At 50.4% G+C, this 25,055-nt stretch overlaps 1 protein-coding gene across 2 annotated transcripts; it reads left to right on the plus strand.

The window, feature by feature from the left end:
• The first annotated feature begins 24 nt into the window (after positions 1-24).
• F11R (F11 receptor) lies at positions 25-24,012 on the plus strand. Of its 2 annotated transcripts, XM_025420789.3 has the most exons (10): positions 25-181; positions 19,267-19,335; positions 19,494-19,601; positions 19,781-19,927; positions 20,210-20,412; positions 20,828-20,930; positions 21,070-21,177; positions 21,399-21,411; positions 21,714-21,762; positions 21,857-24,012. In XM_025420789.3, the coding sequence occupies exons 1-10, from the start codon at positions 121-123 to the stop codon at positions 21,890-21,892; spliced, it is 897 nt and encodes a 298-aa protein (XP_025276574.1). In that variant the 5' UTR covers positions 25-120; the 3' UTR covers positions 21,893-24,012. The 2 variants fall into 2 exon arrangements, with proteins under 2 accessions (XP_025276574.1, XP_048962864.1); XM_049106907.1 differs by lacking the exons at positions 21,070-21,177; positions 21,399-21,411; positions 21,714-21,762; positions 21,857-24,012 and adding an exon at positions 21,226-21,296.
• The last annotated feature ends 1,043 nt before the right edge of the window (positions 24,013-25,055 follow it).

Here is a 25,055-nt window from a genome sequence, read left to right on the forward strand (position 1 = left end):
GGGGGCGGGGCCGGGCGGGGCCCAACCTGGCGGCCGCGGCGCAGTCGGCGGGCGGCGGCGGGGCAGGCGGCGTCTGTCCCCGGGCTCCAGCGGCCGCGTCGGGTCGGGATCCTGGGCGACATGGGCACCGAGGCGACGCGCGGGACGAGTCAGCTCCCTCTCCTCGCATCGGTCATCCTGTGTAAGCTCCCCGGGTTTCGGGAGGAGCCGGCGCGGCGGGTCCCAGGTCGGGGGGAGGCGCCCCCCGCGCCCCGCGCCCCGCGCCCCGCGCCCCTCGCCCGCGGGAGGGGAGGAGTCGGGAGGCTGCCAGCCTCGCCTTCCTAGTCCCCATCCAGCCCTGGCCCCCTCTCCCAGGCCCCCCCTCCCAGCCCCCCCCATCGTCCCCCCAGCCGCCCTTTCCCTAGCCTCCCCTCCCCCAGCCCCCCTCTCCTCCGCGGGTCCCCTCCCCCAGCTCGCCTCTCAGCCCCCCTTCCCTAGCCTCCCCTCCCCTAGCCCTCTCTCCTCCGCGGCTCCCCTTCCCCAGGCTCCCTCTCTCAGCCCCCCTTCCCCAGCCCCCCTCCTCCGCGGGTCCCCTCCCCCAGCCTCCCCGCCTGGGAGCGCCCTGCAGCCCCCCCCGGGGGGGCCCCTCCTCATGCCCCCGGGAAGGGCCCTCCTGCCCTCCAACACGCCCCCGCGCCCCTCGCTCCCTCCCTTGGCCCCTGGTGCCCTGCTCCCTAAGGGGCTCGGCGGAAACCGAGTGGAGGTGACGCGGGGCGGGGGCGGGGGGGCCCGGGGGGGCATCTGCTGCAGGGGGTGTTCTTGCGTAGCTTTCCTCCGTCTTTGGGTGGCAGTGGTTGCTCTGGGGAAAGTGGGTGCAGAGTCCTTAGAGGAAATAAGTGCGAAGTCTCCCCTTTCTCAGAGCACAGCACGTCGAGTTCCTTTCTGGGGTGGCTACCTCGAAAGTCCTTAAAAAATGTTGTTGACTGAGCGCCTATTCCCAGGGGCAGGACCTGTCTGTTGGTTGGCTGGATCCTTCTGGAGCCAGGGCTCTGGCCTCCCCCGCCGCTTCTGAGAGGTTTTGTTTCCTTTGTAAACTCCCTTTCCTGTGGAACAATGAGGCTCGCTGGCTGGGGCCTGCGCCGTCCAGAGATAGGTTTGGGCTGGGCTGCGAGTTCGGTCTGGGCCACCTAGTTAGGCACCCTGTGTCCCCAGCCCACGGCCGTCCCTCGGGTTCCCGGGTGCCGGCGGGTGCCGGGTGCTTCTGTGGATCGTTGTCAGTGTGCGATGTGTGGGGATCTTTGTGTTTCCCCTTGAGGTCGGTGCTTCAGGAAGGGGTAAGAGAGCTGACAGTTAGAGTCGGCATCGGGGGTTATTCGGCAGTTCATTTGCTCAGTTTTGAAGGGTGGAGGTGCAGTCCCTGCCCTTAGACGGAGGGATTGACAGCTCCTTTGTCCCTTATCGAAAAAAACATAAGCCCTTGGGGTGAACTGGACCAGAGGCCAGTCTAATCCTCTCCCTATTGTACAGACACGGAAACAGGTCCAAAGAGGGGAAATGACTTTTCCAGATTGACCAGAGGATCTGGGAATGGAACCAAAGTCTCCTGAGCCCCTTCTTTGTCCACTACTGGATGCAGCATCAAGCGCCCTGTGGCACAGGGACCGTGCTCTCAAACATCAGTGGGGGATAATACCCCCATCTCCTGGGGTCCACTCTCTTACCTTCTTATACTTGTCCCCTTCATTCTGTGCCTCCACTCTCTTTGATTCAGCTTCCATTTTCCTGTTCTCCACCTTTCTTACTTTTTTTTTTTTTTTTTAAAGATTTTATCTGTTTATTCTTGAGAGACATACAGAGAGGGGCAGAGACACGGGCAGACGGAGAAGCAGGCTCCATGCAGGGAGCCCGATGCTGGACTCCATCCCAGGACCCCCGGCTCACACCCTGAGCCGAAGGCAGATGTTCCACCGCTGAGGCACCCAGGCATTCCCCACGTTTCTTACTTCTGCCTGAATCTTAGAACTGCTCATGACACCCATGGTCCTTTGGTCCCATGTGCTGCTCCTGCTGATATCCAACCTCACGCTGAACCAGTGTTTCCCCCTCAGGACCCAGAAGTTTCTCATCAGTGACGCTATCTGGCCATGTGTGTCGGGCTTACAAGCTTCCTAAAACCAACATCTTTCTTTTCCCCTTTTCCTCTCCTCATTTTCTGCCTTGTGAGATCCCCCAATAAGCACATACTGGTGCCGAAGGGGCTGGGATAGCCACATCCAGAGCTTGGGGATGTCCTCTAGTTAGTCTGTTCAGGGATTCAAATGGTTTGGAGGCAGCCTGAGGCGATGGGGCGTGCCCAGGGCATGGGGGACCTGACCCTGTCACATTTACATCGTGCCAGACCTGGGGGGGAGTGATTTGGTTAGTACAAAGAGGATGGAAATGGGAGCCAGATGACCTCCCCGAGCTCTAGTTTGGCTCTGCCTTATTTGTGATCTTAGGCGAGCGCCCAGTCTCTCCATCCGTGGAGCAGGAGTCCTAAGGCTTGGCCTGTGGGTCGACCAGGATAATGGCTACGTTACGTGTACACGAAGGGATGACTGTTACTGGGCAGCTGTTAACCCCTTTGGATTTGGGGAGGAGGAAAGAATGCTGCCCCAGGACAGTTGGTCAAAGGAAGGAGGGTCTCCCCTGCTAGATCCCAAATGGCAAAGGTGAAAAGGTAAGGGCTTCTTCTTGGGTGTGGTCTGTCTTCTGGCTCTGGGATGTCTGGAGCATGGGTGGGATGTGTGGGTGCCCTCGTGTCCTCTCTTCTCCCACCGGGGCTGCCTCTCGCCGTGGGCTCTGCCATCAGGGAGGAAGAAGAAAGGGTGGGTATGATCAAGTCCAGCAAAGGCCCAGGCCCATCCTGGGAAGCCTAGTGGAGAGGAAAGCCTGAGCCGCTGGGACAGGGATTAGAGCCCAAACACCAAGGGAACCGGGCTTGGGAAAAGCACAACCAGTGACCAAAAGCACAGTCTCCCTCTCCCGGGGGAGCCTGCCTTAGAAAAAGTTTCCAGCAATCTCCAGGCAGGGAGAGGCATTTCTGCTTAGCAAGGCCACGTGAGAATGGATGACTTTTGGTGTAAAAGCACAGGGAAGGAGGGGGAACCTGGGTTGGAACCCTGGTTCTTACCCCCCACCCCATCCCACTGGGGTGGCGTGGCCCCACTGAGGCATTCCAGGAGGCGGCAGCTGGGTCAGTCGGCGGGCGCCCGTGTTCTCTGCTGGTGTTTGGGGCGCAAGCCTTCCACCTTTGCCGTTGGGCTTTGCTGGCCTTGCCTCCCACTGCACGGAGGCCAGTGGCTTCCCCTTTCCCCTCCTAGCCGCCAGGTGAATTACTCCCAGGAAAGACTTGCTCCCTCGAAACCTGAAACCTGAAACCCGGGGACTGAGGGGGGGCCGCGGGAGGAGGAAATGAGCGGAGGGGGAGGTGGACTCCAGCGCTGTGCCCTCGCCTCCTGGCCCAGGACACTTTCACTTTGCGATGATGTCTCTCTCCGGTTTCTTTGTGGTCTCGGTTCGTCTGGGGTGTGGGGTCTCCGGCCTCGTTTGGGTTTGGGGGTGGAGCTCCTGCACCAGCAGACCCCCTGCCGCGCCGGGCTCCTGTGCGTTTCCCTCACGGGTGGTGGCCCTGGTCGTTAGGATCCCCCCGCAAGTCACCCGTCAAGGGCCACCTGTTCTGCGGCCACCGAAGGGGCTGAGCCCTTTGCTCGAGGGTGGATGTGGAAGCCATACACATTTTGTGTGATCGACTAGGAAATAATGGAGCTTGTTTTCCTCTTTGGTGTCGAGGAGCGACCTTGGGGCCCTCTAAACTCAGCCTCGCTTCCTTTTCGGAGGTTCAGGAAACACCTGGATGACCACTAGTCAGATGTAATTGGGGGAGAGGGTGCAGCATCGCGGGGGGCGGGGGCGGTGGGGGGAGCCTCGTGAGTGGATGCCTACTGGGCCTTTCCAGGCATGGAGAACCCAGAGTTCATCTGCCTGCGACTCCCCGATAAGCAGGGTTTCTGTCTAAAGTCCGGCGGCGGCAGGAGTTTCGCAATGTTGGGGGGAGGCCAGGAGGAAGCAGCTGGCTGACCGGAAGCCTGATGCCAGGCCCCGGAGGGCGCGCCGGGTGGGGCCTTCCCGGGACTGGGGAGATGGGTGCGGAGGGGAGGGGCCCGGCAGGTCGAACTGGAAATTCTGCGGAGAGAGGGCAGGAGGGAGCCACGGAGGGAGAGCTGGCCTGCCCCCCCATCCCACCTGCCGCCGTCCTGGGGGCCGAGCCAGCTGACGTCGCTCCGGGCGCAGCCCATAGGCCTGTTGAGCCTCAGCCCCGCCTGTTCGCCTCGAGCCTTCCTCCTACCCACGCATTCCTAGTCCTTATCTGTCCCACCCTCACCTCCCCGAGGAGGTCAGTCTCCACCGGGTGACTGGTGGGGAGGAAGGGGCAAACTGGGGTGGAAGCCCTGGGCCCAGCTTCTCCGGGTGCGGCCTCGGCATGATAATCCAGGAAACGCTGGTGTCTACAGAGTTCCGAGCCCTGTGCTAAAGATTAGGGATAAAGCAGTGAATAATACCTGCTATCAAGAAGCCCTGAGGGGCGGGGCGCCTGCCTTCTGCTCAGGGCATGACCCCGGGGTCCCGGGATCGAGTCCCGCCTCGGGCTCCCTGCAGGGAGCCTGCTTCTCCCTCTGCCTGTGTCTCTGCCTCTCTCTGTGTGTCTCAAGTAAGTAAGTAGCCAGGGATATTGGAAGCAATTAGTCCACATTAGGTAAACTGAGGCCCTAGCTCACCCTCCTCATTCTGCAGCTCTAGCTCCCTTGCGGCTAGAGGGTCCGATGATGCTCAGATGCCTAGAGGGGAAGTTTAGATGAATTCTTAGAGAAAACCAGAGTCTGGCTGGCTGGCTGGTTTCCTTCCTTTTCCTCCCCCCCCCCTTTTTTTTTTCCCCCTTTTTTTTTAAATGGAAATCAAACTCATGGTACAAAATCAACCTAAGGAGCATTCTAATAATTAACAGGATGTATAGAGGAAACAAAGGTCTCTTAATAAAGCAGTAAAAGGAAGTAGCTCTTCTGTGGTGGGTTTGGTCTGCGTGTACGGGGCGGTGGCTCGTAGGTTCTGTTAAGTCTGGATGCCCCCTCCCCGCCCACCTCATCACAGTGAGCTCCGGTGGGGGGTCATGAAGCACTTTTCTGGGCAAAGCACAGCGCTGGGGGGGGCGCCTGGAGGGCTCAGAGGGTGAAGTGTCTGCCTTCAGCTCAGGTCTTGATCTTGGTCCTGGGATCGAGCCCAGTGGAGGGTGCCCTGCTCAGCAGGGAGTCTGCTACTCCCTCTTCCCTCGGCCTCCTTCCCACACCCCATGTACTCTTTATCTTGATCTGCTCTCTCTCTCTTCTCTCTCAAATAAAATCTTTATTTTTTATTTTATTTTTACTTTTATTATTTTTAAAAGATTTTATTTATTTATTCATGAGAGACACAGAGAGAGAGAGGGGGGCAGAGACACAGGCTCCCCTGCAGGGAGCCCGATGTGGGACTCGATCCCGGGTCTCCAGGATCACACCCTGGGCTGAAGGCGGCGCTGAACGGCTGAGCTACCCAGGCTGACTCTTTATTTTTTTAAAAAAAGCACAGTGCTAGGATATACTAATAACTTGGATTCTCTCCTCAGGGAACCATGGATGTATGCTGACTAAGCAGAAAACAGAGCAGCATGTGCCAGGTGCTGCCATCAAAGTACAAAATGTTTTGGGAGCATAGAAGGAAAGAGATGCATTATTTTATTTTATTTTATTTATTTTATTTATTTTTTTTTGAGATGCATTATTTTAAAAGATAAATTTTTATTGAGAAACCATGTGTACTCAGTGTAGAAAAATGGGAAAGCAAAGGAATACAGAGAAAATAAAAATCACATGTAATCCTATTATCGAGATAAACAGTCCTGGTGTTTAATTCAAGTCTTTTCCTGTATGAATAATGTCATCTATATGTGTATATACTTTATATATATTATGTGAATGTTTTTTAACTGAAATGTGCTTTATTTATTGATTTATTTATAAAACTTTTATTTATTGATTCACGAGAGACACAGAGACACAGGCAGAGGGAGAAGCAGGCTCCGTGCAGGGAGCCCAATGTGGGACTCGATCCCAGCACCCCAGGATCACGCTCTGGGCTGAACACAGACGCTGAGTCATTGAGCCACCCGTGAAATGTGCTTTGAACAAAGTCCAAAACAAAAACAAAACAAAACAAAAAAACAAAGTCCCTTCAATAGTATTCTACTGCATGGCTAGATTATAATGAAATGTTCACCTTTTGTTGGGCTTTTAGGTTTTCTTTTGCTTTGCTATGCTGAATAATATGAAATTGTCCCTGTACATTCATTCATCTTTTAAGTTTAACCTTTGATTATTTTCTTAGACCACATTCCTAGATGTTGGAGAGAGATTAATTTTGACTGGGGAAGGTCATAATGGATCAAGGGGCATTTGAACAGGATCTTGAAGGTTGAGTGGGCTTTCGCTGCTTGTCTGATGGAGATGCTCTGCTCTGCAGCATCATCATTTTGGAGCCTCAGAATCAGGCAGACTTCGGTTAAGATTGGTTCCCTTCCCAGCATGGGGCACCTGGCTGGCTCAGTGGGTGAGACTCTTGATCTCCAGGTCATGAGTTTGAGCCCCACACTGGGTGTAGAGATTACTTAAAAAAAAAACAAAAAAAACAAAAAAAACAAAAACAAAGTGGGGGGCAGCGTCTGCCTTTGGCTCAGGTCAACTCCCAGGGTCCCAGGATTGAGTTCCGCATTGGGTTCCCTGCATGGAGCCTGCTTCTCCCTCTGCCGTGTCTCTGCCTCTCTCTCTGTCTCTCATGAATAAATAAAATCTAAAAATCTAAAAATTAAAAAAAAAAAAAAGATGCCCTTCCCACCTTGTTGGCTGTGTGATTTCGGGTAACTATTCTAAGTTCAGTGTTCCCATCTATGAAATGGGATGATAACAATAGTACTTGTCTCATGGTGTTTTTGTGATAAGAATCTAAGGAGACAGGGCATGGGCACCAAGCTGGATGTGAGGGCTTGCTGTGTCATTTCTGCCACGACTCGCCATCTGTCAAAGGAGTCGCAAGACCCAGATTCAAGGGGAGGCCTAGACAATCCTTCAGTCACAGTGTAAGAAAAGCATGTGGGATGAAATAAACATATAGATCTATATGTCTATTTTGGAAGGTCCAGTTTGCCACAGTTTTATTATTCAGATGCATAGTGATTTTCAAGAATTACATAGTCTTACAGATTTCTACACCATCAGCTCTGTTCTGAAGTGGATGAAAGCGTGTAGGGATCGATTAATAACTAAATGGCTAAATCACCACCTCCGCATCTCTTTACCCAGCTCACCTTCTCTTGTTTCCACTCCCACCCCCTTGTGCCACTCCTCCTTCCTACTACTGTCAGTCGTGGTTATCTCCAGGTCACCTGCGCTGTGTTTTCCTCCTGCCCTTTTTCTGTGCTTGAGATTTATCAGACTCCTACTCTTCAGCATCTTGATGGTAGAGTAACCTCATATTTTCTTTCTTCTGTGCGTGTTTTTTTTTTTTTAAGATTTTGTTTATTTACCTAGAGCACACATGGGGGGAGGGGCAGAGGGAGAGGGAGGGAGCATCTGTGGCACACTGTGCTGAGCCCGGAGCCAGGTGTGGGGCTCCATCTCATGACCCTGAGATCATGACCTGAGCCAAAATCAGGAGTCAGGTGCTTAACCGACTGAGCCACCCAATCAGTGTTTTTGCTTCTCCTTTCTGGCTTTGTTTTATTCTTCCCTCCTTCTTGTGATCTGATTTTCTTTATCCCCATTTTCATTCCCCTTTCTCCCCTCCTTTTTCTCTGAATTAAAACACTTATATAGAACATAGAAAAGAAAAGCTGCCTGTGGTCTCAGATAATAGTCATGTGCTTGGGTCTATTCTTAGAGATTTTGTTATGCATATAGTCAGATTATTTTTATTATTTATAAAGATAGGATCATAGTCTACATATTTTTACAATTTTTAAAAAAGATTTATTTATTCATGAGAGATACACAGAGAGAGAGAGGCAGAGACACAGGCAGAGGGAGAAGCAGGCTCCATGCAGGGAGCCTGACGTGGGACTTGATCCCGGGTCTCCAGGATCACGCCCTGGGCTGAAGGCGGTGCTAAACCACTGAGCCACCGGGGCTGCCCTATTTTTACAATTTGGATATGTTTTCTGTGCTAGTACAAGTCGATCTACCTTGACCTTTGGGATGTCCATATGTATTTTTTTACATAATTGTATGATGTACCGGAGCCAGATTGCCTGGGTTAGAACCCTATCTCTACCACCTTTTACCTTTGTGACTTGAGAAAATTACATTATATGTCCCAATGAACTCATATATAAGATGGGAGCAACAATAATATTTATTTCATAGCATTATTGTGAGGATCAAATAAATTAATTGTGTAAAGGGCTCAGAGAGTCCTGACATGACGAGTAAGTATTCAGGAAATGTTAACGGCTATTATTTTATTTATGCTCCTATTTTATTCACTTGATCATGCTCAAGAACATGTGTCTAGTATTCAGTCATGATATAGTTGGGTTGCCTGGGTGGCTCAGTTGTTGAGTGTCTGCCTTTGGCTCAGATCGTGACCCCGGGGTCCTGGGATCGAGGCCCCCATTGGGCTCCCTACAGGGAGCCTCCTGCTCCCTCTGCCTGTGTCTCTGCCCCTCTCCCTGTGTCTCTCATGAACAAATAAGTAAAATCTTAAAAAAAAATAAGATATGATTATAGTTGACTCTTGAATAATGTAGGGGGTTAAGGGCGCCAACCCCATGCAGTTGAAAATCTAAGTTTTTGGCTCTGAAAAAAACTTAAAACTACTAATATCCTACTGTTGACTGGAAACTTTACTCAGGAATAGTTGACTAACACCTATTTTGTTGTTATATGTGTTGTGTTATATTCTTACAGTAAATTAAGCTAGAGAAAAAAAATCTTAAAATCATAAGAGAAAATACATTTACTGTGCTGTACTGTATTTAAAAAAACAAAAATCTGTGTGTAAGTGGACCCATGAAGTTCAACTTGCGTCGTTCAAAGGACAAATGTAGTTAAAAGTATAGGACAGGTCTTCCAAAGATGCTCAGGAGTTCTGTTGATTCTTTCCTTTTAATTATTTAGTTTTTAATTTATTCTATTTTTTAAAGATTTATTTCTTTATTTTAGGGGTGGGGGAGAGAGAGCATGCTCACCTATTGGTGAGCAAGGGGAAAGGCAGAGGTCAAGAATCCTCAGGCAGATCCCCTGCTGAGTGTGGGGCGAGCATGGGTCTTGTTCCCAGGACCCCAAGATTGTGACCTGAGCTGAAGCCAAGAGTTGGCCACTCAACTGACTGGCTCAGACGCCCCTGGTTTTTTTTTTTTTTTTTTAATTGAGATAGTATTATATTAGTTTCAGGTACACAACATAATGATTTGATACTTCTGTATATTGCAAAATAATCACCACAGTAAGTCTTGTTAACATCCATCCCCATACATAGTCACAGATTTTTTATTTTTATTTTTTTTCCTTTTTTTAAGATGTTATTTATTTACTCATGAGAGACACACAGAGGCAGAGACACAGGCAGAGGGAGAAGCAGGCTCCATGAGGAGAGCCCGATGTGGGACTCGATCCCAGGACCCTGGGGTCATGCCCTGAGCCAAAGGCAGATGCTCAACCGCTGAGCCACCCTGGCGTCCCCCTCTTTGCATTCCTCCCAGCAGTGCACACGGATTCCCTTTCCTCTACATCCTTACCAATACTTGTTACTTCTTGTCTTTTTGATAATAACATGAAGTGACATTTCATTGTGGTTTTGATTTGCATTTCTCTGATGACGAGTGATGTTGAGCATCTTTTCAGGTGCCTGCTGACTGTATGTCCTCTTGGGAAAAAAATGTCTATTCAGATCTCTGCCCATTTCTTAGTGGATCGTGTGGGGGTTTTTGCTATTGAGTAGTGAGTTCTTTACATGTTCTCAATTTTGGGGATATTAATCTTTATTAGATAGGTGATTTGTGAGTATTTTGTCCCCTTTAGTAGGTTGCCTTTTCATTTTGATGATGGTTTCCTTTGCTGTGCAGAATGTTGATTCTTTCACTGTGTGGAAATGTCATCATAATTACTGAAGTCAAGGCTGTAGTCACTGGGAATTCAGCCAACATGCCCGATGCTGATACCCAGCTTAGACCTGTGTGTTCATCTGCCTGGATGAATCATAAAATGTCACAGACTGGGGCTTGAACAACAGTAATTTACTTTCTTTTTAGTTAAAAAAAAAAATTTATTTATTTGTTTAAAAAAGATTTTATTTATTTATTCATGAGAGACACAGACAGAGAGAGGTAGAGACACAGGCAGAGGGAGAAGCAGGCTCCATGCAGGGAGCCTGATGTGGGACTCAATCTTGGGTCTCCAGGATCACGCCCTGGGCTGAAGGCGGTGCTAAACCACTGCGCCACCTGGCCTGCCCTAAATTTATTTTTTAAAAGGTTTCATTTGAGAGAGAGAAAGAGCATGAGCAGGGGTAAAGGGCAGAGGCAGAGTCTCAAGCAGACTCCACTGAGGGCAGTGCTTGCCTCAGAGTTTGATCTCCGTGACCCATGAGATCATGACCTGAGCTGAAATCACGAGTTGGATGCTTAACTGAGCCACCTAGGCACGCCTCTGTTGCTGCTTTAGACCTTGCATCAAAAACCCTGGCACTCCCACTTTTGTTTCTGCACGCTTCCGTGGATGCAGGAAAGCAGCCTCTACCTTTGTGCATGCAGTCACCTGTAGGCACACTGCAACCCAGGGGCAGAAGTCAGTCCCTGTTGCAAAATGGCAGTTAGAAATTGCCTTTGTGCAGAGAACTTTGACTTTGTTTCAAAACTATGAAGCAAACTTAAAAACACTTAATTTTGATTTTGAAGGGCACCTGACTGGCCCAGTCCATGGAATGTGTGACTCTTGATTTTGGGGTTGTGAATTTGAGCCCCCTGTTGGATATAGAGATTACTTTAAAAAATATTTTTAGGGATGCCTGGGATGGCTCAGTGTTGGGTGTCTACCTTTGGCCCAGGGCGTGATCCTGGAGTCCCATGTCCTGCATCGGGCTCCCAGCATGGAGCCTGCTTCTCTGCCTGTGTCTCTGCCTCTCTCTTTGTGTGTCTCTCATGAATAAATAAAAATCTTAAAAAAATTCTTTTTAAAAAACCACTTAATTTTTTAAGCTCTGAAGCTAAGTTTAAGAAAAAGATTAATGGAGGGGCACCTGGATGGCTCAGTCAGTTGGATGTCTGCCTTTGGCTCAGGGTGTGATCCCAGGATCTGGGATTGAGTCTCACCTTGGGCTCCCTGCGAGGAGCCTGCTTCTCCCTTGGCCTGTGTCTCTGCCTCTCTGTCTGTGTCTCTTGTGAATAAATAAATAACTCTGTTAAAAAAAAAAAAAAAAAAAAAAAAAAAGGAAAGAAAAAGATTAGTGGAATAGTCATCTTTACCCCCCTGAAAGAACAGTTTATTAAAACTTTTAAAAGATTGAACTGTGGATCAAGTTTGTTTTTTCTTCATTAGGCCGTGCCTCATCTGCCAGTTTTAAAAATTGGCTTATCTTTGCAGATAAACCTTAAGAACTGGATATTGTAGTGAACGGCCTGATGACTTAGTTTGTTAAGTCTCCATGTTGTTCAATGTCAGCTTGTACCAGGCATTATGCTCAGTGCTGAGTACTCAGAATAATAAATAACACACGGTCGCTGCTCCCTGGGGGTTTACTGTCTGGTAGGGGAGACCTACACGCGCACAGATGATGTCATTGTACCGTGGGAAGTACATCGCCCCTGTTTTGATGGGGTTTAGTTAAAGCCTAGGAAAGAGGTCTGAAGCTGGCTCTGATAGGATTGGGGGTGGGTAGGCCATTTCCTGGAAAATGATGTGGATGCATTGCTGCTGACCAGTTAAGAAAGAGGGGAAAGGGTGCTTCACAAAGCTGGAATAGCAGGAGCAAAGCAGAAGTTGTGAAACTGTTTTTGCTGGAGATTTAAGTAATCTATACTGCTAGAGGAGAAGCTGCAAGGGTAGAGAGGCTGATGAGGTCACTAATCACAGGGGTCAGGCACTGCTGGACCTCTTGCTCGATGAAGAATTTGGATTTTATCTGAGAGGCAACGTGAAATCACTGAAAGCTTGAAGCAAGTGTTAGATTTGCGTTTTTTAGGAAGGCTGTGTGATTAGCATAGCACCGCCTCTGGAAGCAGGCTGCCTTGATTTGATTCTGTACCATAACTTAGCTGCTCTGGGCCTCAGTTTCCCTGTGTAGATCATAGAGATGATAGGGGTGCCTGGTTGGCTCAGTTAAGTGGCTGACTTTTGGTTTCAGTTCAGGGCATGATCTCAGGGTCTTAGGATGGAGCCCCCGGGTCAGGCTCCACACTCAGCAGGGAGTCTACTTGAGATTCTCTCCCTTGGGCCCTGCCTCCATCACACAAGCGCTCTCTCTCTCTCTCTCTCTCAAATCAATCAATCAATCTTTAAAAAATAAAGATAATAATAACAGTATCACCCAACTCCTAAGGTTGTTGTAGGGATAGATGACAGTCCATATAATACGCTTGCAGCAGTGTCTGGCACATAGTAAGTGCTCAATAAATACAAGCTCTTCCTCCAGCAGCGGGATGGAGGATGGATTTGAATGGATCAAGATTAAACAAGGCAGAGAAAGCAAGTGTAATTGAACGACAGTTGCGATTCTTCAGATATGATGGCACTAACAAGTGGTAGCCCAACTTGGAGGAAGATTTGGGAGGTGATGATGTCATGCTTGCTGTTTGATTTACAAGAGTGAGGGAGTTGTGTGTGAGCGAGTCCATGGTGATAGCACCGATCTGGACAGGGGAGCAGGAGGACAGGTGGTGGCAGATGCAGGGAGTGGTGTGGAGAGACCTGGTGGAGAGGGTGCGAGGAAGCTCAGCCATGGGCGTCCGCAGCTCTGGTGGGAGGCAGGGACTAGAGCCAGCCCTAGGTGGGTGCAGATAAAATTCAGGCTTTTGTTTGAGATTTCCTGGAGAGAATGTGGAGAGGAAAAAAGCCCAAGATGGAATGCTAGCGATCAAAGAGGAAGCAAGTTTCAAGGAGGAGAATGAGAAAACTCAGAGGAGGTGGGGACTACCAAAAAGGTGACTCACAGAAACCTAGGGACAGAGTGACTTTTTTTTTTTTTTTTTTTTAAGATATTGGGCAGCCCTGGTGGCACAGCGGTTTAGCGCTGCCTGCAGCCCAGGGTGTGATCCTGGAGGCCCGGGATCGAGTCCCACGTCAGGCTCCCTGCATGGAGCCTGCTTCTCCCTCTGACTGTGTCTCTGCCTATCTCTCTCTCTGTGTGTGTTTCTCATGAATAAATAAGTAAATAAATCTTTTTTTAAAAAAAGATATTATTTTATTTATTTTTTTAATTTTGAGAGAGAAAAAGAGTAAGCAGGGGGAGGAGCAAGGGGAGAGGGAGAGAGAGAATCTCAAGCAGACTTTGCGCTGAGCGTGGACCCCCAATATGGGGCTCTATCTCACAACCTGAGATCATGACCAGAGCCAAGGTCAAGAGTCAGGTGCCAGGTGCTCAACCAAACTGAGTCACCCAGGTGCCCCCAGAGTAACTTCGGAGGAAGGGAGTGGTCTGCGGGGCCACTGACGCCTTAAAGGGGCCACTGAAGGGAACTGAAAAAGCAAATTGTGGGTATAACTTTAACTCGAAGACTACTTCGATGTTTTGAAAATCGGGATGTGACTTTCAGCCTAGGTATACATTTAATATCCTGTCCTCCCAAGAAGTTATTATTTAATTGATGTATATCATATAATCGGGGCATTTTAGAATTGAGGGACGCAATGCCTGGCGATCTTAGTAAAAGCAATTTTAATTCTAAGGTGAGAGCCAGAGACCTACTGCAGTAGGTTGAGCCGTGAATGAATGTGTTGGGCTGAAAACACTGTGTGTAGACCGACTACTACTTTAAGAAGTTTGCAGAGCTCAGTGGGTCAAGCGTCTGACTCTTGATCTCGGCTCAGGTCTTGATCTCAGGGTTATGGGTTCAAGCCTGGCATTGTTCTCCACGCTGGGCAAGGAGCCTACATTAAAAAAAAAAAAAAAAGTTTGCAGAGGAAGGAGGGGAGGCGTCCTGCTAGAGAGGAGTGCAAGGTTGAGTGCAGGCTCTCTGTACACGAAAGGCCAAAAATCTATTGATGCCTTTGACTTTGTGGCTTTCCTCATTATGAACTTGGAGTGAATCAAGCATCACGGTGAAAAACATGAATTTTCCTTCTGTTGTGGTTTACGACGTGCATTCGTGGGACCTCCGTGTGTGTGTACAGTGAGCAGTGTGCACTGCAGAGAGGCTGTGGATGTCCTGCTGGAGACAGGGAAAGCCCTCCATCCTGCTGGTCTGTCTATGAAAGTTCTAGAAAAGAGTTAGCCTTTCCAAGGCAGAAGGTTGAGATGGTTTGGTGAGCTGGGATATAAGCATTTGTTTTCAGGCAGAGTTTATATTTATTTATATGTCTTATTGAAGAAAACTGAAGTCAGAAAAATAAGTGTACAGAGGGACATGGGCAGATGATGATCCCGTAAGAATAAGAAGACATAATAGTTATTTGGTGCTTCCTGTTGTAGGCATTATGTTTGTATTAGCTCGTTTAACTCTCAACCACAGGCCTTTGATGTAGAAACTGTTATTATCCCCGTTTTACAGATGGGTGAACTGAGGCTCAAAGTGACTCAGGTCGCTTGCCCGGGTCAGGGAGCCTGGTTCCAGATGCTTGTTTGGGGTGGCAGGGGGAACGGGGGCCACGATGGCCGAGGTGCAAGGAGGGCGAGGTGCAAGGAGGGCTTGCTGGTGAGGCTGGGCTTGATGCACGCAGGGACTCGCAGGCCCAGTACAGCTTCAGTATTGGCAGTCAGCTGCCATCCTGCCTCCGAGGGAGGCCAAGGGAGGCCGGACAGCACTGGGGGGCAGCCCTGTGTTTTAAACAGGACAAGCCTGAATTGGGCAACGGAGATCAGGACCGTTAGGGAGCTGGGGAGGATGGTTGTCACCCAGCATGCTTGTGTTTCTATGTGATGTGATTCCTGGGGTGTTGTATTTAGTTTTATTTTTTGGATTCTTCTCTTTTTTTAGGATTTGATTTTTAAGGATTTATTTTTTTATTTAAGAGGGGGAGAGAAAGACAGACAGACAGTGTAGTAGGGGGAGGGACAGGGGGAGAGGGAGAGAGAGCCTCCAGCAGATTACCCACTGAGCTTGGAGCCCAACTCTGGGCTGGATCCTAGGACCCTGAGATCATGTCCTGAGCCCAAATCCAGTCAAAGACTTAACCAACTAAGCCACCCAGGCACTCCCTGAGGATTTAATTTTAAGTTAAAAAAAAAAAAAAATATATATATATATATATATCTCTTTCTTCCTTTCTTTTCTTTCCTTTTCTTTTTTCTTTTCTTTCTTTCTTTCTTTCTTTCTTTCTTTCTTTCTTTCTTTCTTTCTTTCTTTCTTTCTTTCTTTCTTTCTTCCTTTCCTTTCCTTTCCTTTCCTTTCCTTTCCTTTCCTTTCCTTTCCTTTCCTTTCCTTTCCTTTCCTTTCCTTTCTTTTCTTTTCTTTCTTTTCTTTTCTTTCTTTCTTTTCATTCTCTATTCATTTATTCATGAGAGGCACACACATACACAGAGGCAGAGACACAGAGGGAGAAGCAGGCTCCCTGCAGGGAACCTAGTGTGGGACTCCATCCCAGGACCACGAGATCACGACCTGAGCCAAAGGCAGATGCTCAACCACTGAGCCACCCAGGCACCCCTATATTTTTTCTAAGTAATCTCTACACCCAATGTGGGGCTGGAACTTGAAACCTGAGATCAAGAATCGTGAGCTCTACTGACTGAGCCACCTGGGTGCCCCACTCCTTGAATGTTCTAGATTTGAACATTGAGAAGTCAAAAGAACTTGAGCTAAAGTCAGAAGTGATGCAGAAACAATCCCCAAATGCATATGCTGTGATTTCTTTTTTGGTGGCCTTATATTTCAGACACTAGTTGTTAGTTTAATTAGAAGCTCCTCTTTATTTGGGTCGTGTCACAGGTTGGGTCCTAAGGAAGCTGACTCTCAGAGGTCAGTTATTGTACCAAGACGTTTATTAGGGAGTGTTCTTGGGATCCACGCCTCAGGAAGGGCAGGGAAGGGGAAAGAAATAGGATTGGGCAGAGGGAGAAGCTGAGTTGCACTGTAGCCTCAGCTGTTCCCCAGGAAGCTTTGGGGCAGAATTAGCCTTTCTGTGTTGCCCCAGAATGGGGGGTTGGGGCCCCGGGGCTCCCTGGAGCTGCCCGGGTCCTCAGTGGATGCCAGCTGCCACTGTCCCTGCCCTGGTGGAGGGCGTACCCCGGGCCGGGCCATGTGCGGGCCCTCTGCAGAAGGCCTGTAGCTGAGGGCCTTCACCTGGCACAGGTCCCAGCAGATGGGTAACAGGACCTTCATTCCTAAGGGACATCTGGTTTGAGCATCACGCTGCACACCACAGGGAGCAAGTTGTAGAATTTGACGGCCCTAAAAATAATAGTTCCCAACATCATAGCAGAGAAAGGTGACCGGGGCCCAAATTGAAGCATTTCTTTATCAGCATTCCCATGTAAGAGTAACAGCTGAGTAAGAGACACCCATGTGCTCAGTTTTCGATGAAGTAAGAGCTGTTTGATTTCTTATCTGTTACTACGTTTGGTTATAAACTTGGCGTTAAAATATAATGCCAAATATATAGATACACCGTAATACTATTAGGAATGATTCACAGATAAATGGACCTGACCTTTAAAAGAATGACATTTATTACATAGTCTGCCCCCATTAAGTCATGGCTTTTCTGAGAAACAGTGTGACTTATTAAAAAGCCCTGGGTGGCTCAGTCAGTTAAGGGTCAGACTCTTTTGGTTTCTTGGTTTCAGCTCAGGTCATGATCTCAGGGTTGTGGGATTGAGCCCTGCATCAGGCTTCCAGCTGCTTGTCGGATTCTGCTTGTTCTTCTTCTTCTGCTGCTTCCCTCTGCCTCTCTCTTTCTCATACATAAATTTAGAAAATTAATACGTAAAATCTTAAAAAAAAAAAATAGGGATACCTGGGTGGCTCAGTGGCTGACCATCTGCCTTTGGTCCAGGGCGTGATCCTGGAGTCCTGGGATCGAGTCCCATATCAGGCTCCCTGCATGGAGCCTGCTTCTGCCTGTGTCTGCCTCTCTCTCTGTGTCTATCATGAATAAATAAATAAAATCTTTAAAAAATAATAATAATAAATAAAAATAATAAAATAAAATAAAGATAAAAAAGGAAAAAAGAGAGTGTGAGGGAACCTGTGTGCTAATCTGAGCTCTGCCATTTTGTAGCTATGAAAACACGGGCCAGCCCTGTAACTTTTTAGACATTTAATTTTCTCATATGTAAAGTGGGAGAAAGAATACGTATCTACATTAATTTACCACGTTGTGTCAAGTTGATACAAATAACTTTTTTTTTTTTTTTTTAAAGATTCATTTATTGGAGAGAAAGAGCACAGATGGGGAGGGGAGGGGTGAGAGAGAGAGAGAATCTGAAGCAGAGTCCCCACTGAGCGAGGAGCCTGGCTCGGGGTTCCATCTGTCAACCCACAAGGTCACAACCTGTCAGGTGCTTAACTGACCGAGCCATCCGGGCGCCCCTGTATCTTTAAACATTGAGGCCAAAACAAAAACAACAAAAACCGTCAAGGACTTTACAGAACATCTAGTTCAAACCTTGCGTGTTTCAAGTGAGAAAAGGGAGGCCTACAGGCCCCTGGGTGGCTCAGCGTCTGCCTTGGGCTCAGGGAGTCACCCCGGGGTCCAGGGATCGAGTCCCACATCAGGTTCCCTGCAGGGAGCCTGCTTCTCCCTGTGTCTCTGCCTCTCTGTGTCTCTCATGAATAAATAAATAAAATCTTAAAAAAAAAAAAAATAGAAAGAAAAGAAAAGAAAAGAAAAGGGAGGCCTAGCGGTCACATGACCGAGCCCAGCTCCGCGAGTTCTTACCTAAAGACGTGCTTGCGCTTAGCAGACGTGCTGGCGTTTGCCCAAGGAAGACGGGCCTCCTGGAAGCAGCGAGAAAGCTCGCTTGGTGGACTTGAGCTGGGAAAACATGAACGGGGGTGATGATGGTGCGAGTGCAGGTGGGGGCAGAGCCTGGCTCCCCGGGTCCCGGTCATCCTGGAGCGTGGGCCCCTCCTGCCAGCTCCCTTGCAGCTCCCCGGCGCCTCTGCACCCCAGCACCCACCGCCTCCCCGGCTCCTTCTCCGCAGGGGGAGGGGGGGCGTCCTCGGGAGGGGACCCAGCCCCATTGGGTCCTGACCCCATCTCGGACGGCTCTGATCTTAGGCATGAGCCTTTACTCCTCATGCGCTTGGTTCCTCGTGTAAAACTGGGATAATGACACTCGTCCTGCTGATCTGTCGCGCTTGTTTCAGGGATCAAACGACATAATGGACGTGAAAACACTTTAGAAAGCACAAAACGCCCTACAAATGTCAAGTGTTATTATTATCCTCGTTACTGCTCTTCCCCTGCCTCCCCTCCTGCCTCGTGGCCTCCAGCCTCCCTCTCTGGCCTCCAGCCTTGCTGGCTTCCTGCCAGGAGTGCTTGACAAGTGGTTGCAATTAATTACTTGTTGAGAAGCTTTCTCTGAACCATGAAATGTCATTTGGGGAGCTGTTCTTGGACTCGGAATCGGATTAGATTATTGGGAGTTGAAGAGGGAAACACTGAAAAGATGAAAGAACTACATTGGAAAGAAATGTTTTGTTGTCATTGATAATGGAAGTATTGGCCTGCAATGGTGACAAAAAGCATTTAAAGAAACTTTTTTTAAAAGATTTTATGTATTTATTCATGAGAGACAGAGAGAGGCAGAGACTCAGGCAGAGGGAGAAGCAGGCTCCTCGCAGGGAGCCCGATGCGGGACTCGATCCCAGGACCCCAGGGTCACGTCCTGAGCCAAAGGCGGGTGCTCAACCGCTGAGCCGCCTGGGCGTCCCCAGAAACTCTTCAGGACATCGGTGAGGGGGTGTGAGACCAGAGGAGCTCGGGTGTCCCGGGTCCCTTCACCGGGGAGAAGCCTTGGGCGCGGCCCAGCTCACGGGCAGCCCCCTTCTGATGGGCTCCTCCTCCTCAGGCTCCCTGGCGTTGGGCAGGGGTGCTGTGTACACTTCGGAACCTGAAGTCAGAGTCGCTGAGAACAAACGTGAGTCCGGGCGGCTGTGGAAGGGGGAGGCCGGGGCGGGTGGGAGCAGGTGCAGGCCCCCGGGGACTGCATCCAGCGCAGACTGAAGTTGGGGACCGATTTCCCCTTTCCCGTTTGCTGCTGCTCCTTCCTCCCGTTGACATTTGTGTCCTCTGCAGCCGCCAAGTTGTCCTGCTCCTACTCTGGCTTCTCCTCTCCCCGCGTGGAGTGGAAGTTTGCTCAGGGGGACATCACCAGCCTCGTTTGCTATAACAACAAGATCACGGGTGAGTTCCCCCCACTTCCTTCCTGACGGCCTCGGTGGTGGAGGGTTGATGGGCCTGGATTCCTGGGGAGAGGTGCCCCCTGGGGCCCAGGTCCCGGCGCCTCTCCTGCCACCACCGCCAGCTTCTCTGCACTCTCCAGCTCATCCAGCTCATCCAGCCCCTCCTTCCTTTCCTGCCAGCTTCCTATGAGGACCGAGTTACCTTCTCGCACAGTGGCATCACTTTCCACTCCGTGACCCGTAAGGACACGGGGATGTATACTTGTATGGTCTCTGATGAAGGTGGCAACACCTATGGGGAGGTCACCGTCAAGCTCATTGTGCTTGGTATGTGCCACCCTTTTTCTGTATGGTCTTGGAGTTCGTGGCGTCCCTAACCCCTTCCTGGCTCTGCAAAGCTTTGGAGCTCGTCGATGGCGAGAATGCCCCCGGGTGGGGGGAATTCAGAGTCACGGTGCCAGGAGGGAGGGGATGAATGAGCCCCTGGGGTGGGGGAAGCTGAGGGCATGGTAAGGAACGGAGGCCAGAGCTGATGGATGGGGGTGTCGGCAGTGTAGCCTCTAGGCAGCGCTCCTGACCTTGTGCTCGGCCCCTCCTGTCCCTTCACAGTACCTCCATCCAAGCCCACGGTCAACATCCCCTCCTCTGCCACCATCGGGAATCGGGCAGTGCTGACCTGCTCGGAGAAAGATGGCTCTCCCCCTTCTGAGTTCTACTGGTTCAAGGACGGGGTCCTGATGCCCACAGAGCCCAAGAGCAGCCGGGCCTTCAGCAACTCTTCCTATAGTCTGGATCACAAGACAGGGGAGCTGGTAGGGATGGGTAGCAGGGAAAGCTGCGGGGAGCACGGGTCTGTAGAGCCCTTGAAGGTCGGGGAAGGAGAACAGCAACAAGGTGAATTTGGCATTAGGGTCAGGAGACAAAAGATGGGTGCTTGGACCCTCACTAGGAGGAGCACGGCGCAATGTATAGAACTGTGGAATCAAGGAATGTTGTACATCTGGAAGCAGTGTGATCTTCTGTGTCAGCTACACTGCAATTAAAAACAAAAATGGGGGGGGGGCACCTGGCTGACTCAGTCAGTGGAGCGTGCGACCTGTGGTCTTGGGGTCATGAGTTCAAGCCCCACTGTCGGGGGTAGAGCTTACTTAAAAAAATGAAAATAGGTGCTTGGCTTCTTCTGGCACGAAGCCCATTTTCTTCCCTTCCGGGCTTTCTTCCCTCCAGGTCTTCGATCCTGTGTCAGCTTTTGATACTGGAGAATACATTTGTCAGGCACAGAATGGGTATGGGACACCCATGAGGTCAGAGGCGGTGCGCATGGAAGCTGGTGAGCAGGGGAGGATGTAGCAGGGGCTTGAGCTCAGCTGGGGTGAGGATCGGGGTCCGCTTGTCATCCTGGCTTTGGTGGTGGTGTCGGCAATGTGAGTGAGCATTCAGAGGACTGACCTCTTGTTTGTGTCTCATAGCGGAGTTGAATGTGGGGGGCATCGTGGCAGCTGTCCTTGTCACACTCATTCTCCTTGGATTCTTGATTTTGGGCATCTGGTTCGCCTATAGACGAGGCTACTTTGACAGTGAGTACTTGCCCTCAAAGGCTCTCCTTTTTATCGTCCCCGTTTCAGGGCACGGTTCTTGGGTGCCATCTGAGTACTGACCTGATAGTGAGCCCACATGTGCAGGGGTTACCTCCCGGGTGAGCACCCCTTACCTACTGCGTGCTACTCCCCCCCCATCCCTCTGCGCCCGGCCCTCTTCCCTCCTGCTCACACTCATGGTCCCGTTTCTTCTCTTTCAGGAGCAAAGAAAGGGTGAGTGAGGTGCTGTCCTGGGGATCTCCAAGGTGGAGGCCATGGATGCGTGTGGTTTGAAGCTGAGATGGGCCTGGGGGAAGGGGTCGGAGGCAGAGGCAACCCTGGCTGGGTGGGCATCTGGATTTCTACCTCTCCCTCTGCCCGGGGCCTTGCATTGGTCCTGCCTCCCTCGGCCCACACGTCCCTACTGAGGACTCTGTGCTTCTGTGAGGTTCCCCGTGTGGCCTCTTGAGCTGGCAGGCAGGGGTTAGGGACAGCACTGGGGCCCTGAGCATCCCCGTCTTCTCGCTTATCTGCAGGACCTCCAGTAAGAAGGTGATTTACAGCCAGCCCGCCGCTCGCAGCGAGGTAAGCAAGCCGCCTGGGCGCTGGGCCCTCCCTGGGGGGCTTATCAGCTGAAGGAGCGTGCAGAGGGTTGACCTGCGTGTTTTTATCTCCCCAGGGGGAGTTCAGGCAGACCTCGTCGTTCCTGGTGTGACCCTGGTCCGGCTCCTGTCCTGTCCCCTACGCTTGCCTTACTCTGGTGCTACCAGACTGTGGCCCGTGATGTCTGTACTTCCGCAGGATGCCTTATGCGTCATCTAGCCCCCACCTGGGTCCCCACTTTTATCTTAGTTAGGATGTGTTTTTTAAGATACTGTCAGCTGTGTGCCCCTTCCTCCTGCGTCCCTCCCCTCCTTTCGCCACTTATGTAAAGCTTTCAGTCCCCGTCCCTGTGAGGGATCCAGCAGGGGTCCCGAGTGGCACCCGCTGACTTCCTTCCAAGTAGGTGGGTGAGGACTGGGCCATGAGGCAGCAGGCCCTCTCCACCCCCTGTGTGTAGTGATCTCGAGCTCAGGCCCTCAGTCCTTTTCTCCTGTGCTGAGGCGGTACCAGCCATTCTAGAACGGAGCCAGGAGACCTGGAGACTGAGCAGGTGGTTCGGTGACAACCTCCAGTCCCTCCCACCTCTGCAGCCCACTTTCTTCTGTCTTCCCACGGGAAGTGCCACTGGGATCCTCCTGCACCGTCCTGAGCACAACCAGACTGATACCAACTGTGTCTGTAGGAAACAAAACAGAACAAAACACAAAGAAGACAAACAACAAACCCCAAACAGGAGCTTTCGCTACGGAGAGCACGTGAGCTTCCAAGGGCCACGGAGTAGAAGAGTTTTCAGGGAAGCTGGAGCGGATACTCAGGCCATCGGCCTTCCCTTGGCTGCAACACCTGGATGGACCCCTTGGAGATGCCTCTGCAGGACTGTGGGAACATGGGTAATAGGTCTTAGCTCTTTGCTCTTTGCTGAGCGTGTGTGTGCGTGTGTGCATGTGTGTGTGTGTGTCCAGGAAGACAAAATTACAGCCTGTCATGTGGTGTCTTAGCTCTGCCGAATTTGATCCAGTGTGTGGTGTTGGAGCTTCCGAGCTCCTTGGTGAGATTTCGTTGGCGTGTGTCTGTCTGTAGCTTGATGTTGCTGGAAACAAGAACTCGGTTTGTGAAAGCTTCTAGGTGGGGGAGGTGGGGGGAGCAAGGTGGAGAGGGGGATGAGGTGCCTTTGTACAAACAGAAGATGCCTGAAGCCCAGTTTCCCTGCAGCCTGGGCTTGGTCCTGGCTGCCCGGGCCACCCCAGCCTGGTTCCAGGCTTCAGGTGGTGCCTGAACCGCGGTCCCTCAGTCTAGAGCCCTCTGGTGGCAGGAGGATCCCACCCAGCGAGAGGAGGAAGTGGGTGCCCACCCTCCCGCCGCCGCCAACCGCCTGCATTAAGACTTCTCCAAGGCTGTGGGGAAACTGCTCCAGAGCCCGAGGCAGGAGGATGCCTCTAAGCCTTTGGAAAACTCCTTCTTCTCGTAGTACAGTGGTCACCGCTAGTTTAAGCGGGTGCGAGCAGGGTGAGGTGCTGTCGAAGGAGAAGATGCTCAGAGACCAGGTGGTGAGGCTGCCGGCACAGGAGGAAGCAAGGTGCACCTGCCTTTCATTGCCTTCCTCGCTCCACCTGGACCCTTTCTGCCTTTAAATTTCTGTCTCCCCATCTGCCACAGACCCCCGGTCTATTTATTAACCAGCAAGACGGCAAATAAGGCGTTTTCTAGGGTTGATTTTTGCTTCTTTCTGTGGAGGATGCTAAGCCCCACTTTGCCATGTTTTATTCCCTTTTCTGGAAAGCCCTAACAGGATTGAGTGGTCTATTAAGAATCCGGAAGAAAAACCCAAACCGACCAAACCATCAGTTAAGGGTCATGCTCCAATAAGAAAATAAATATTCCAGATGGAAATAAAATTTAATGAAACAATAAAAGTAGAAATTATGAAACGGTTCAGTAAGAATGAGATTTTTAAAAGTATGTTTCAGCTTTGGATCCTGCTTGGGAGATGGGGTGGGAGGGACGGAGAGAAAACCCCACAGGGAAGCAGAAGTGATTCAGCATTCCTTTGGCCAAGGTGAATGGTTCCTCACTCCCTCAGTCACTTGGGGCGAGGAGGAGTCCTTTATTACCAGCCTTGGAATTCACCTCTGCAGCTTCCCACAGCCCCTTGGAGTTGGAAAACACCTTGTCTGTTTTCATCTTGAAATGTCAAAACTCATTTTTGTAATAAATGTTTATTTTTCACATTGAGTTTGTTTAAATCCTGAGGGTCTATGTCAAAAGAATAGGGACTTCCAGAGTGTTGTGGATGTTCAAGATCTTCCTGATAGTCTTATTAAGAGATTTGAGGTATCCTTGGACAGAGCCTGGTGTTTCTTAGGCCTACTGTTGGCCTGTGCTTCGATGGGAATGACTCAAAAAGAAAAAAAAAGAAGAATGGGAATGACTCAAGTGGACGTTTTATACATCGAAGTGACAATTGGGTGAAGCAGTTCTAGGGAGATGGGGGTTGTGAGATACGAACCTGGTGTGATTGGGGATAAAATGATTGTCAAGGATGTGTTCTGTCTTGAAAGTTCTACAGATTGGGGTACCCGGCTGGCTCAGTTGGAGGAGCAAGCAGCTCTTAGTCGCAGGGTTGTGGGTTTGAGCCCCACATCGGGTGTAAAGATTACTTAAAATCATTTTTTAAAAGATTTTTTTAAAAAAGATTTTATTATTTATTCCTGAGAATACACAGAGAGGGAGAAGCAGGCTCCATGCAGGGAGCCCGACCTGGGACTCCATCCAGGGTCTCCAGGGTCACACCCTGGGATGAAGGCAGGTGCTAAACCGCTGAGCCACCTGGGCTGCCCGAAGTTTTTTTTTTTTAATTTATTCATGAGAGACAGAGGCAGAGGGAGAAGCAGGCTCCATGCAGGGACCCTGACGTGAGACTCGATCCCATGACTCCAAGATCACGCCCTGGGCTGAAGGCAGGCACCAAACTGCTGAGCCACCCAGGAATCCCCAGATTACTTAAAATCTTAAAAAACAAAACAAAACAAAACAGAAAACCACAGGTGCCTGGGGGGCTAAGTTGGTTAAGCCTCCGAACTCTTGATCTCGGCTCAGGTCTTGATCTCAGGGTTGTGAGTTCAAGCCCTGCGTTGGGCTCCATGCTGGGTGTGGAGCCTACCTAAAAAAATAAAAAAAGGCAGCCTCGGTGGCTCAGTGGTTTGGCGCGGCCTTCAGCCTGGGGTGTGGTCCTGGAGACCCAGGGTCGCGTCCCGCACTGGGCTCCTTGCAGGGAG

Source organism: Canis lupus, chromosome 38 (assembly GCF_003254725.2).
Source record: "Canis lupus dingo isolate Sandy chromosome 38, ASM325472v2, whole genome shotgun sequence".
Classification (NCBI taxonomy): Eukaryota; Metazoa; Chordata; class Mammalia; order Carnivora; family Canidae; genus Canis; species Canis lupus.